The 14039-nt window shown below is 33.9% G+C and overlaps 1 protein-coding gene across 2 annotated transcripts; it reads left to right on the top strand.

Annotated features, from left to right (window-relative positions):
• The first annotated feature begins 6973 nt into the window (after positions 1–6973).
• Positions 6974–13112, top strand: LOC309506750 (G-protein coupled receptor 87-like). 2 transcript variants are annotated; one of them, XM_082180707.1, is made up of 3 exons: positions 6974–7082; positions 8845–9237; positions 10057–13112. In XM_082180707.1, exons 2-3 carry the CDS (start codon positions 8858–8860, stop codon positions 10658–10660), a joined length of 984 nt encoding a protein of 327 aa, XP_082036833.1. In that variant the 5' UTR covers positions 6974–7082; positions 8845–8857; the 3' UTR covers positions 10661–13112. The 2 variants fall into 2 exon arrangements, with proteins under 2 accessions (XP_082036833.1, XP_082036834.1); XM_082180708.1 differs by having other exon boundaries at positions 6982–7082; positions 8848–9237.
• The last annotated feature ends 927 nt before the right edge of the window (positions 13113–14039 follow it).

Raw genomic sequence — 14039 nt, 5'->3', positions numbered from 1 at the left:
AAGGGCCATGATGGCTAATATTCGACCTCCCCCACACGGCCTGACTTACTTTCACAAACTACCAAGAACAACTCATACAAGAACATGGTTTAATGTGAATGTTTATCATTGACTGTTATGTTTTTGGTGTCATTTGAAATGTCTCAAAGTGAGTGGTACAGATATCTCATATCCAGATAGATAAAATAAAAGGAAATAAGGTTTAGAGAAGTTTAGAGAAAACTGGTTTAGAGATAAGGCCAGATAAGGCAACCCCCCTTCTGTGGGATAGAAGCCATTTGAGGGTGGTCTCACCCCATCCCCCATATCACCTCAAAGGAGGATAAAGGAAGGTGTGCTCTGGCTCTGGGGCTCTTCTTCTTGGCTGGACGTGGAATTGAATAGGTGGTCTCTCTCTCTCTCTCTCTCTCTCTCTCTCTCTCTCTCTCTCTCTCTCTCTCTCTCTCTCTCTCTTGCCCTTTCTCTCTCTCTATCTCAGGTACAAGCTGGGTAAGATTCTTTGGTGTAACCAATGTAAAACCATGTTCTAGATATTTGAATTGATTGTGATCTCTGATATCTGAAATATTAAATTGCTACAATGTGATTATTCCAACTGATTTTGACATTGTTTATTTAATGGTTAAAAGGAATAGTCAAACATTCGCTCACTTTTAGTGAGGCACAGATATTATTAAAACCTTTCATTTATGGAGTCAGATGAATTAAAGAGTAAATACATATGATTAATGTATTACAAATTTAACCAACCAATACTTTGCATGAGTGAGGACAGAACACGTGACACCTTCCCCATGTATTGGCGAACCGGCAATTGGACCAATATAGCGGGCCTTACACATTCGAAACTAAGCAAACTGTCAGCTCCAGTAGTATTTATCTTGAACTCTTGTCATGGAAACTATGTATAAACCTTAATTAAACACATTAATAATCATTAATAAAGGAATTTATACCTGTATGATATTATGATGTAGCCACATTGAACCAGCGGTTTGGAAAATACAGGTGAAACTCGAAAAATTTGAATATCGTGCAACAGTTTGTGTATTTCAGTAATTCAAATTAAAAGGTGAAACTAATATATGTAATATATTTAATATATACATATGCATGATTATACTTTTCAGAGGGCCGACATTTCTGTATTTAAATTTTTTTTTTTAATTGATTTCATGTAAAATTAAAATTTTCTGAGATTTTGAATTTTGGGTTTTCATAAGCTGTAAGCCATAATCATCAAAAATATAACTTTTGCACGATATTCGAATTTTTCAAGTTTCACCTGTAGATGGATGAATGATTCAGCTGCGGGCGCCATCTTCTGACAAATTCTTTTGACGCGTGACTCTTGCAGTGCATTATGGGTATTCTCTTGCCAATGAGCGTACATCGGGGTGCTTCTCAATACTCAAATTGATGCTTCCTCGTTCCTCCGTCCTCCAGCCTGTGACCCGGAAACTGATCAAAGTTTAAGACAAACCATGTGCAAATTCATAAGTCAACATTGCTGAGTATTTTCTCCTTAAAACTGCAGTTTCAGTTTAAAACAAAGACAGTCTCAAAAAAGAGGTTTGAAATCGCTGGTGTTTCTGACGTCACAAACTACCTTGGAACCAATCAGATCAACGTGTGATCGTCAACGAGTGGATCTCTGAGCTGGTGCGAGTGAGTGGAGGCGGGGCTAATTTGCATGTTCATAGATTCTGTGTATACTAAATGAGGCAAGGGTGTAGAGTTACATTCAAGCTATTTCAAGGCATGAAGGATTTTTTTTTCAAGGAAAGAACGTTTAAATATGTAATTTTGGTGATCCAAGATGAGTTTTAAGGGATACAATTATGGACTACAGAGGGACTTTAAATATTTCAATATGCAACAAAGTTCACAGTTGTATAGAGTTATACGAGATACTTAAAGTGCTGAGCTTTATTTTATTAATGTGATTCTAATGTCAGTGTTACAGTCATACATTGTTCTTATTTTCTGGGGATGGTGTAAAGTGAGTTTACTGAAAAACAGTTTCACTTTCATATGAAGTCACACCACAGTCATTGCAACACACTGTGAAATGCAATCTAATTTCTTGTTATGTTTGTTGATTTCACAGAGTGTAAAAAAAAAAGTCATGACTGGAAAAAAAAGTATTGAACATTTCAACCGTTATCAGGCCTATACACTTTGAATAGAATTTGCATTGCACTTTTCCGGAAAGTGCCAGCTTAAAATAGCACTGAGTTGAGGAAACCCCTGCTATGGATACTCAGGATGTAATTCATAAATTTAGTCTGTCTTATTTGTTTTCTCTACTTCTTCTTTTCCTTCTTATTGTCTCTCTCTGCTGGCGTCTCCTCTGTCACAGCGCTGCACTTTTCCTCTCACTCTTTCAAACCTGCTCTGCTAGAGCACACAAACATTTACAGATGACACTCCGTCCCCTCCAACACAATGAATGACTCAGATTGCATTATGTTTCTGAAAGAGACGAGCACAGGAACCGTAAAACCTGCAGCCTCTCACATGCAGCACAGCTCCAGCAATCTGACCAGAGTCACGCTACAGTTGCCATGAGACGCTTCAAGAAATACATCACTTAAAAATAAAAATGTCATTCATTCACACGCATGTCGTTCCAAACCCACATGACTGTCTATCTTCCACGACAAACTAAATAAGAAATGATGAAGAAAGTTGATGCAATGAAAAACTAAATAAGAAATGATGAAGAAAGTTGATGCAACGAAAAACGAAATAAGAAATGATGAAGCAACTCTTTTAAAGTTATTTCCTTTTTTTGTGTTGCGTGGAAATGTAACCCTAACCTAACCCTAACTGAGTGGAAATTACAGAGGAGGAAGACTTTGAAGAAGGAATAGGTATAGAAGACTGTCTGTTTTCTGTGTGAGAGGTCTTGTTCCTATCGCGAGGTAGCTGTCGCGGTATTTTTGTGAACAAACCTCTTAAAGAGAATAAAACCTCTTCTCTTTAATACAAATTGACTTTGAATGTTTCTTATGCCTGATGCTGTTTTGTTAGTTATTGTTTTGCCACAACATGTGTGAGATTAGATTTGTACACGTTATCTTGCCGGGTAGGCCTGCAATAGAAAGAGAACTAGAAACTAGTGGGGTTCAGAGGGTTTCTGGATTGGGAACTGGCGTGAGATGGACTGACTCACATGTATAACATATTTTGATATGTCTGATCATGTGTTCAAACCACTTCTGACCATGCTTGTTCCTTATGATTTAAACATACTGTCTAGACAAAACATCATTGATAATTTAATAAACTATTTCAGATGCTGCTGTATAAATATATTACAAATGTATATAATTATAAATTATTAAAATGTAAAATATAAGTGTGTAAACAATAATCAACATAAAATGAATATCAATTATACAAAATTACAGATTATGATTAACTTTAAATAATGTCTATAAGAAGGCTCTTATGCTCAGCAAAGCTGCATTCATTTCATAAAAAATAGCAATATTGTGAAATAATATTGCAATTTAAAATAACCGTCTTCTATCATAATATAAAATGTATTTTTTCCTGTGATACAAAGCTGGATTTTCAGCATCATTACTCCAGTCTTCAGTGTCACATGATCCTTCAGAAATCATTCTAATATATATATATATATATATATATATATATATATATATATATATATATATATATATATATATATATATATATATATATATATATATATATATATATATTTTTTTTTTTTTTTTTTTTTTCTGCTTATTATTTTTTGTGGAAACTGTGATGCTTCTATTTCAGGATTCTTTGATAAATAGAAAGCAGCATTTATTTGAAATATAAATATTTTTGAAACATTATATAAATGTCTTTTCTGTTACTTTTGATCAATTTAATATATCTTTCTATTTTCTTAAAAAAAAAAAGACTTTTCAATAGAAGTATATCACAGTTTCCACAAAAATATTAAGCAGCGAAACTTTTCAATATTGATATCAACATATTAGAATAATTAAAATATGATATAAATGATACATCTAAATCTAAATAATATAGTATAAATTATTCTGTAACATCTGTTAAAGGGATAATTTACCTAAAAATGAAAATTCTGTCATCATTTACACTGCTTATTCTTCAAAATATCTTCCTTTACATTTATACAGGTTTGGAACAATTTGAGAGTGAGTAAATTATGACAGAATTTCCTTTTTGGGTGAACTATCCCTTTAATATAATATAAATGATTGATCTTTTTGGGTGAGGTTAGTAGTAAATATTGAGTTTCTGTGGTGCATTATCCCATGTGATCACTTTTGAGAATGTTTTTGTTATTATTTGTATCATAGTTCAATGTGCATTACTCTATAAGGCATTACATTTAAAAGCACTTTTGCTCTTGTCGCTCTTTGCCCATTACTGATGCGTTACATAACACCACGTACAAAAAAATCAACCATCATATTTCTAAGGAAATCAGGAACAGATATCAGTGCAGTTTCTAGGAACTGGACAAACATCATTACATCATCAGCGGTCAAAGAGCTGTTCCTCTTGGGGGAAAAGCTAACCCAAGTTTTGTTTTGGTCTTCTATACTGACGTCCCTTCTGAAGCGTTGTCACTCCAGTTGACACACCTGATGTGGTTCAGCACCAAGGACAGAGGACGGACAAAAACACATGAGCTTTAGACCAGAGGAAGTCAACAAATCACAAGATTCAGCTTCTGTCACGTTAGGAAGGATCGTTTGACTCGTGTAACTGTAAATCAAAACACTCAACAAAGTGAAACAATTTCCAATTCACATATTTTCACTTTCAGTTTTCACAAAAACAAACACACAGTCCTGTGACATTCTCAAAATGAAAGCATTTTCAAATTGCAGTGTTAAACTGAAATATAAAGTAATGTTAAAAGCATTTATAATACACATTTGATGTATTAATGAATATAAGCCGTCTCCACCAACATCACTGTTCTGCTTACATGTTTCTGATGAGTTCACTGTATCTGCTGGTTTCAGTTTTTCTATTATTGTAACTATTTTCTCAATTTTAATTGAAAAAAATGTTTTTCTTCTTTTCTTTGCTAAACATTAGTTTGTTAGAGGTCTGATCTGATGACGGGAAGGCGTCATCACAGTTTTGCAATATACATGATGTCACTCATGCCTCATCATTTCTTGTTCCCATGGTTTTCTGGTTCTTGGTTTTGGACTGTGTTTTGTTCTCTTTGTTCCTGTATTTGGTCTTCTTCTGTGTTTATGCTGCGTTCACGTCATGTCATAATTAAAATATCGAAATTTCAACACATGATGTTGTATTCGGAGCAGTTCACGCCCTAGAACAGGGAATTGTGTGTTTCTATGGCACCACTGTCAACGCCTAAATGAATCTGCAGCAGTCAGGTGGTACAAGTAGGAGCTGTAAGTACGAGCTCTACGATGACATGAGCATTTTTTACAAGAAATCTCATAATTACAGTAATTTCAGCATGGCGTGAAAACACATTTAGTTCCTGTTTCCTTTGTTTCATTGCCTACCTTGTTAGTTTCTGTAGTTACCTTGATTAGTTTCCATAGTTACTAATCACTCACACCTGTCCCTTGTTTGCCCCATGTTACCTTGTGTATTTAATCCCCAGTGTTTCTCATGGTCTTTGTTTGGTGTTGATTATCTCCTGTTTGTTACGGGGGGGTATTCAAGAAAACATGTTATGCAACTTACCTGTAAGTTTACTCAGAGTAAGCGAATAACCTCAACTTTAACTTTCAGGGTATGCAATAGTAGCCATAGCAACTTTTTCTCTGAACATGACATGTCCCAAGGTTAGTTTACTTCAGAGGTATTCAGCGTGGCTCCAGTGGGCATGACATATTTCGCACAATATTATATTATATCTATATTTGATTATAAAGCACTATAATAACATAAAGCAATGTTTATTTTACTCTTACTTGGTTTATTCTCATCTCACACATCGTGGATCTGCACTCAAATGTTTTTCTGGTAACACTTCAATAAGGTTCATTAGTTAACATTCGTTAACTACATTAGTTAACATGAACTATGAACAATACTTCTTTAGCATTTATTAATCTTAGTTAATATTAATTTCAACTTTTACCAATACATTTTTAAAATCAAAAGTTGTATTTGTTAATACAATACAATACAATACATAACAAATGTATTGCTCATTGTTCATGTTAGTTAACCTTATTGTAAAGTGTTACCGTTTTTCTATAATAAAAGTACATACGTGGTGCATCTCACATTACAAGAAATGTGGAAGTAAAATGGCTAAACAACAAAAATTATACAGCCATGTCATTAAGCAACGACTGTTTGTTTTAGTTCAATCAATCTTTATTTTTGAATTAGTAATTATCATCGAACAAACAATATTGCATTTTCTTCATGTGCTGTCTTCGTTGCTTATGAAGTGTCTGAATACAATTTCAGTCATTTGACCTACATGTGTCATGCTAAATGCTGCTTGTAATCTCATCATTTCTGTTTGTATACTATTTATGTCTTGTTTGTTCTGTGTGGAACACCAAAGCCAGAGATTTCCCGACATCCACAGAGAAATACAGGGGGGGAAAGCTAATTTTCCCAGTAAAGAGGAAAGTTGAGAAAGACAAATGCTGTCTTTATTCCAGGGGGTGAAGAGGGTCAGAAAGCAGCAGAGCCGGGGGTCATCGCTGTCCTGAGAAAACATGCAAAGAGTCAATGCGGAGGTGGACTGCAAACATGAGCTGAGAGGTCATTTGCCTTTATTTAGACCAAAACAATATGGTGAGGAGTAATAAAGTGTTTTCGTGTGAGCCACACTAGATGATTAAGACAGTGCTGTTTGTCAGTCAGAACTGAACTGAGAATGCCTTTTATAATTCAAACCAACTTCAAATAACTTCTGTTACAATTTTGCAATTCAAATGTCATATTACTGAAAAAAACACACACAAAAAACACACTAGACCTCGTCATCTAAAACATCTGAGACACTCAAATGAAGTTCCTGCTCTTTAAGGAAGTGACAGACAGTGTTCTTCAGTAAAGCTTCAAGATAGAGAGCCACGGTGAGTCATGCCTTGTTTTAGATTGTGTGAAAATACAGAATTAGTCGAAAAAAGAAAAGAAATGAGTGTTAAAAATCAAATTAATTCAGCTCAAATTGAGTTTAATCAATATGACGGAGATTTTCAAAAGTCAACTTCTGTATAGGTTTAGAATAAAGTTTTCTTGTAGCTACAGTGTCAAACATGTTTATTTATGTTTGTAACACACTAAAGTTAGGTTCCATTTGTTCTACATTTAGTTAACATGAACAACAGGGAACAACACTTATATATAATTTGTTAATTTTAATAGAAATTTCGAAATTAATCATTTAAACCAATGGTTGGGTTTGTCCATATTTGACCCAAACATGAGTTGAACAACCCAGCATTTTTTAGAGTGTAATGCTATAACATTAATAAATGCTAATACATGCTGTAAAAATATATTGCTCATGGTCGTCTATGAGACCTTATTGTTAAGTGTTATCATTGTATTTGGCCAAAGAGTAGAAGTGAAACATGAATATACTGTGTGTGTATATATATATATATATATTATAATATGCATACACGTCTTTGTTCTCAACAAAGCATTATTATAGAAGGAATGAGACACTTTTTTTGGTCTCAGGTTTTGGCATGTAACAAATGTGAGCATCTAGTGACGTGAACATAGACAAATCTAAATAAATACAAAAAGTAATGAATAAAAGTAATGCAAAAATGATTTGGATGCGTCACTGGGGTGTGAAATAGTTTGTCTGTGTGCTGAGCTTTGACCTTAATTGTGGTTAAGGGTTGAAGACAGGAAGCTGAACTCAAATGTATTTATTTTCAAAACTATGAAAGTATGAGCAAAATAGATAAAGAAGAAAATGAGTTATAAACAGTTGTTTCTCTTTAAGTGTACTTTAAGAAGTAGTTCACCAACAAATGAAAGACATAAGGACCACACATGTCACACTTTATTTCTATTATCCACTTTAGACATTCTACTGATAAGTAAGTTTGCAACTACATGTCAACTAACTCTCATTAGAGTATTAGTAGAGTGTCTGCTTAATATCTGCTAACTTTTTATTTTGATGCTCCCCAACAGATATTCTGACTAAGTAACTTTGCAACTACATGTCAACTAACTCTCATTAGAGTATTAGTAGAGTGTCTGAATTAATATCTGCTAACTTTTTATTTTGATGCTCCCCAACAGATATTCTGACTAAGTAACTTTGCAACTACATGTCAAGTAAACTAAGGTTCAGGTTTAGAATAAGATGACTTGTAGTAGCAAAGTTACTTATAGTCAGTAGAATATCTGTTGGGGAGCATCACAATAAAGTGTTAGCAGATATTAAGCAGACACTCTACTAATACTCTAATGAGAGTTAGTTGACAAGTAGTTGCAAAGTAACTTATAGATATTAGAGAGTCTAAAGTGCACTATCGAAATAAAGTGTTACCTATTCTTAAAGCATTTATTAGTCTTTGTTAATGATAAAATCTTATTGGTCATTGTTTATGTTTAAGTTTACAGTGCATTAACAGATGTAAACAAATACATCTTTGGATTTTTACAAATATTATATTAAAAGTTGAAATTAACATTAAGATTAATAAATGCTGTAGAAGTATTCTTTATTTCTAGTTCATATGAACTAAAATATAAAATTAATGTAAAATAATGTTAACAAATGAAACCTTATTGTAAAGTGCTTGTGGGTATTTTGGAAAATGTCCCCATTTTGTATAATAATAATAAATAAATAAACCTCTCTACCAGCAGATAACGTCTCATGTCTGGGTCACCATCCAGCTCGATCATGGACCAGAACGCAACCAATTCAACTCAAGGACATTGTGGCTTGTCTGAAATGCCAGCTCGTACATTCTTTATATCTGTATACTCTCTGGTTTTTCTGGCAAGCCTGGCACTCAACAGCATTGCAATATATGTGTATTTTTGTAAATCTGCAAGCCAGTCCAGCATCACAGTATATCTCAAGAATCTGGTTATAGCAGACTTGTTTGTCTGCCTGTGTTTGATATTACGCATTATCAAATTTGCAAGCACTTCAGTGGAAATACAGCGCATCTACTGTATCTTTGGTGCTCCAGCTTCCTACCTGAACATGTACTCCAGTATTCTCTTCATGGGCTACATTGCTGCAAACAGGTATGGATGTTCATTCGTCCGTCCATCCGTTTAAATTGGTTTCTGACCTTCAGGGCACCATGAAATATAGTCAATCACCCATCCATCCATCCATCCATCCACCCATCCATCCATGCATCCACCCACCCATCCACCCACCCACCCATCCACCCATCAACCCATCCACCCACCCATCCACCCATCCACCCACCCATCCACCCATCCATCCATTGTAATTATACATCCATGTATTGTAACTACACATTGAAATTGTGTAATGATAATGTAACTGTATGTAAATAATTCCATTTATTTGTATAATGATGATGAAAAACAAATGAAATTTTTTTGGGGGGGGAATATATATTTGAATTTAAAATATAATATAGTGACCAAAAGTATGTCCGGACGGACATTTTTTATCACCCTGTTCAATTAAATTATCAAAATATAAGGAAAATATGTTATATCTTTTAAATATTTAAATGTGAAGGAAAAATAAAACTCTAAACTTGATTAAGATTATTTATCTGTAAAAATTATTTAGCAAAAATAGATTTTTTTTTTTTACCATGCAAATAAAAAATATGCATAATTTATTTTATAAAAAAAAAAAAAAAATTAAATAAAGGGATAATACATATGAATGTCTATATTCCTAGGCCAGACATCACTAAAAAATATTACACAGTAAAGAAAAGGCTAGTCTAATTAACAGTTCAACATATGATTATATTTTGCTTCAGTAGCAAGTCATGGAGCCACAAACGTCACAAACCCTGTTTCTGTATTTTGAAAGCCTTCTCTGTATTCTTTGAATGCTTTGCTCCTTTGTTTCAGGTACATGAGGATTGTCCGGCCACTGGAGACTCACATGCTGCAAACCGTCCGATCGACCCGCTACATCTGCATAGTGACCTGGGCTGTCCTGTTGTGCTATAATTGTGTCTACATTGCTATTTTTGCCAGTGCTGGTACAGAAACCACTCCCCACAGTGGTTTCAACTGTGAAAGTTTTCATAACAACTTGCTCAAACAGATCTACTTAGCCATGCAGATCTCTTCCTCTTTAGTATTTTTGTCTGTGCTGGTCTCCCTAATTCTGTTTTATTGGGGGAACGTACAGAGGCTTCGACAAGCTCAGCGCACGATGCCGGAAAAGCCTGGGAACACACAGCTCAGCAAGTCAAAACGCAACATGCGAGTACTGGTGGCGGTTTTCTGCGTGTGCTTTGTGCCCTATCATATGGTGAGACTGCCACACACGCTCATCAGTCCCCTTCTGCATGACTGTACAGCAGCTCAGGCCTTCTACATCATAAAGGAGCTGACCGTCCTGCTGGCAGTGCTAAATGCCTCCTTGGATCCACTTATTTACTTTGTCTTTTGTAAGACCTTCAGGGCCCAGCTTAACATTGAAAGATTTCAACAAAGAAACCAGTAAGTTGAGTTAAAGGCGAAATGTGTGATTAGCGGCACAAAACTGCAAAAATTAAAATCCAGCCAACATTTCATGGTGGGGCCAATGTAGGCAAGATTTGGTCATGAGATATCGGCCCTTCATGGGTTTGTCCATGGGTCCCATGTCGCCCCTATCTGAATTAACCCTCAGGTTGTGTTCAAAACCCTATAACACTTTTTCTGTTCCCGTTCAAAAATGACCGGCCTGTAAAAAAATAGCTTATAAATCACTTGTTATGCTATATTATCACCCAATATTGGATTCATTTTTTTTGTCAACTTATTCTCTTTCAATTAGGTCTGGTTTTATATTTCTATTTGCATCTGATTAATCATAGGCCTCATTTATCTGAGAGTAGGCATCTCATTTTTTGAGTAAAAAAAGTATTAATTTAGAATATTTTTGAATCATTTTGGAAATATTAAATAAAATATGGAAAACAAAATTGGCACTGTTGATCACACTAGTCTACTTTAATTTTTCACGAGGAAGGTTGTTTTGAAAAACTTTTATTTTGTAAAAACATGGCACATAATCACACTTGTGGTTTTCCCGGTCAAAAATGACCGGCCTACAAAAAATAGCTTACAAATCACTTGTTATGTTATATTATCACCCAATATTGGATTCAATCCTTTTGGTCAACTTGATCTTTTTCAATTAGGACTGGTTTTATATTTCTATTTGCATCTGATTAATCGTAGGCCTCATTTATCTGAGAGTAAGCATCTCATTTCGGTCAAAAATGGCCGGCCATTGAAAGTGAATGGGAGAGACTGAAAATGAGAAAAGAAATTGTTGATAGATGAATGGATATGAGATGCTGTTCAGGACAGGATCAAGTTTCTCTCTGTGAAAAAGAATGTGTGTAATACTCAAAATAGTTTGTGTGTTTTAACGTGTGTGTGTGTGTGTGTATTTGGGTAGCGTGTGTATGCATGTATCCACACATGCACAGGTCCAAGGGCTCGATTTCTGAAAGCACACATGAACATATGTGTACATGAACATAATGAACATAATGAACATGCTCCTGAATACTAAATTTGTCTCTTATTTTCAGTCTCTCCCATTCACTTTCAATGGCCGGCCATTTTTGACAGGGAACACCAGAAGTATAACTTTGTGCCATTTTGTACAAAATATTTTTTTTTCAAAACAAACTTCCTTGTGAAACATTAAAGTAGACTAGTGTGATCAACAGCGCATCCCCCCCCCCCATATTTTATTTAATATTTCCAAAATTATTCATAAATTATGCTTTTTTTACAAAAAAAATAGATACCTACTCTCAGATAAATGAGGCCTACGATTAATCGGATGCAAATAGAAATATAAAACCAGTCCTAATTGAAAGAGAACAAGTTGACAAAAAGATTGAATCCAATATTGGGTGATAATATAGCATAACAAGTGATTTATAAGCTATTGCTTGTAGGCCGGTCATTTTTGACCGGGAACACCACAAGTGTGACTATGTGCCATTTTGTACAAAATAAAAGCATTTCAAAACAAACACCCTAATTAAACATTAAAGCACACTGGTGTGATAAACAGAGCAATTTTTCTTCATATTTGATTTAATATTGTGAAAATTATTCATAAATAATGCTTTTTTTACTCAAAAAATGAGATGCCTACTCTCAAATAAATGAGGCCTACAATTAATCATAAGCAAATAGAAATATAAAACCAATCCTAATTGAAAGAAAACAAGTTGACAAAAAGATTGAATCCAAATTTGGGTGATAATATATGAGATATTTATAAGCAATTTTTGGTAGGCCGGTAATTTTTGACCGGGAACACAACAAGTATAACAAGGTGACAAATTTGCTTGGATTTAATTGTTTTATTTGTGCTAAAACAATGAAACCTGCCAAATTGTACAGACATCATTGTTGGCCAGACTGTCATATAACAAAATTATGAACACATGCAAAAACAAGAGAGAGACAGCCAACTAAATATTAATAACTGATTATGTTGTAGTTAATAAATGCAGTTTTCTAACAGTCTCACAGCACTCAGCGTGGGGTGAGAGAGGAAACCAGCTTGTGCCTGACAAACACAACATCCATATTTAAGTCCCCTTTGAACTCCCACTGAATCCTCATATGGAGAGCTAATGATAATAAATCAGGAAAGCTCCTCAGACAGTAAAGTGGTAAATGTTCTTGTGTTATTATTTTTATGCTCTAATGTATTTGGTTGGATTTGTGAAACTGATTTGCAAAGTATTTCAGTTACTTTAAGTTATTTAAGTTATTCTGTTTAAATTGAAATTCTGACATTGCACTTTTAAGTTAAATTCAGGAATGTTCTGTAAATGTTACATTTTCTTGTTAGTTTATTCACATAAAAATAAAAATGTCATGGTTCATAGTGTAAATTATGCTCACAAAGCACCATATCTGGTTTGCAATATATATATATATATATATATATATATATATATATATATATATATATATATATATATATATAAATTATAGTCTCGTATTTAGTTGTACCTTATGTTGTCTTGCACTGTTCATTGAGTCTCAGGGAAACTTTATTTTATTAACTGTATTTGTATATGCATGTGCTGAAAATAAAGCTCTTTTGAATTTAGAAACATCTGACAAAGTTGATGTTTTATTGATAACACTTCAGAATAATGGTCCGTCATTAATACGTATGCAGGACTAATGAGTAGAATTTTCTGTTTGTCAGTCAGAACTGAACTGAGAATGCCTTTTATAATTCATAGCAATTTCTGAGCAAACAGCAAAAAAGAGTTGTGAATAAATTATTGTCACAAACCAACTTCAAATAACTTCTTCAACAAACTTACATTTTTGTAATTTACCAAATGTGACCCTGGACCACAAAACCAGTCACATGGGTACATTTGTGGAAATTGAGAGTTATACATCATAAATAAGCTTTTCATTGGTGTATGGTTTGTTAGGATAGGACAATATTTGGCAGAGATACAACTATTTGTAAATCTGGAATCTGATGCTGCAAAAAAATTGAAACATCGAGAAAATCGCCTTTAAAGTTGTTCATTTATGTTGGCGATTGTGCTGCATTCACTCACAAAAATAAATGTTTTATATATTTACGGTAGGAAATTTACAAAATATCTTCATGGAACATGATCTTTACTTAATATCCTAATGATTTTTGGCATAAAAGAAAAAGCGATAATTTTGACCCATACAATATATTGTTGGCTACTGCCACAAATATACCCGTGCAACATGTGACTGGTTTTGTGATCCAGGGTCACAAATGTAATATTACTAAAAAAATAAATAAAAAAAAAGAAATAAAAAAAAAAACACTTGACAGTGTCATCTAAAACATCTGAGAC

This window comes from Leuciscus leuciscus (assembly GCF_965113295.1).
Source record: "Leuciscus leuciscus genome assembly, chromosome: 9".
In the NCBI taxonomy this organism is placed as follows: Eukaryota; Metazoa; Chordata; class Actinopteri; order Cypriniformes; family Leuciscidae; genus Leuciscus; species Leuciscus leuciscus.
Note: the sequence above shows the minus strand (reverse complement) of the source record. Positions and strands in the feature narration are given on the sequence as shown.

Bases quoted from the DNA above. Each gene is read 5' to 3' on its own strand.
- LOC309506750 (XM_082180707.1), top strand. From the start codon at position 8,858: ATGTCTGGGTCACCATCCAGCTCGATCATGGACCAGAACGCAACCAAT. The intron at 9,238-10,056 runs GTATGGATGTTC...CCTTTGTTTCAG, and splicing joins GGCTACATTGCTGCAAACAG to GTACATGAGGATTGTCCGGC.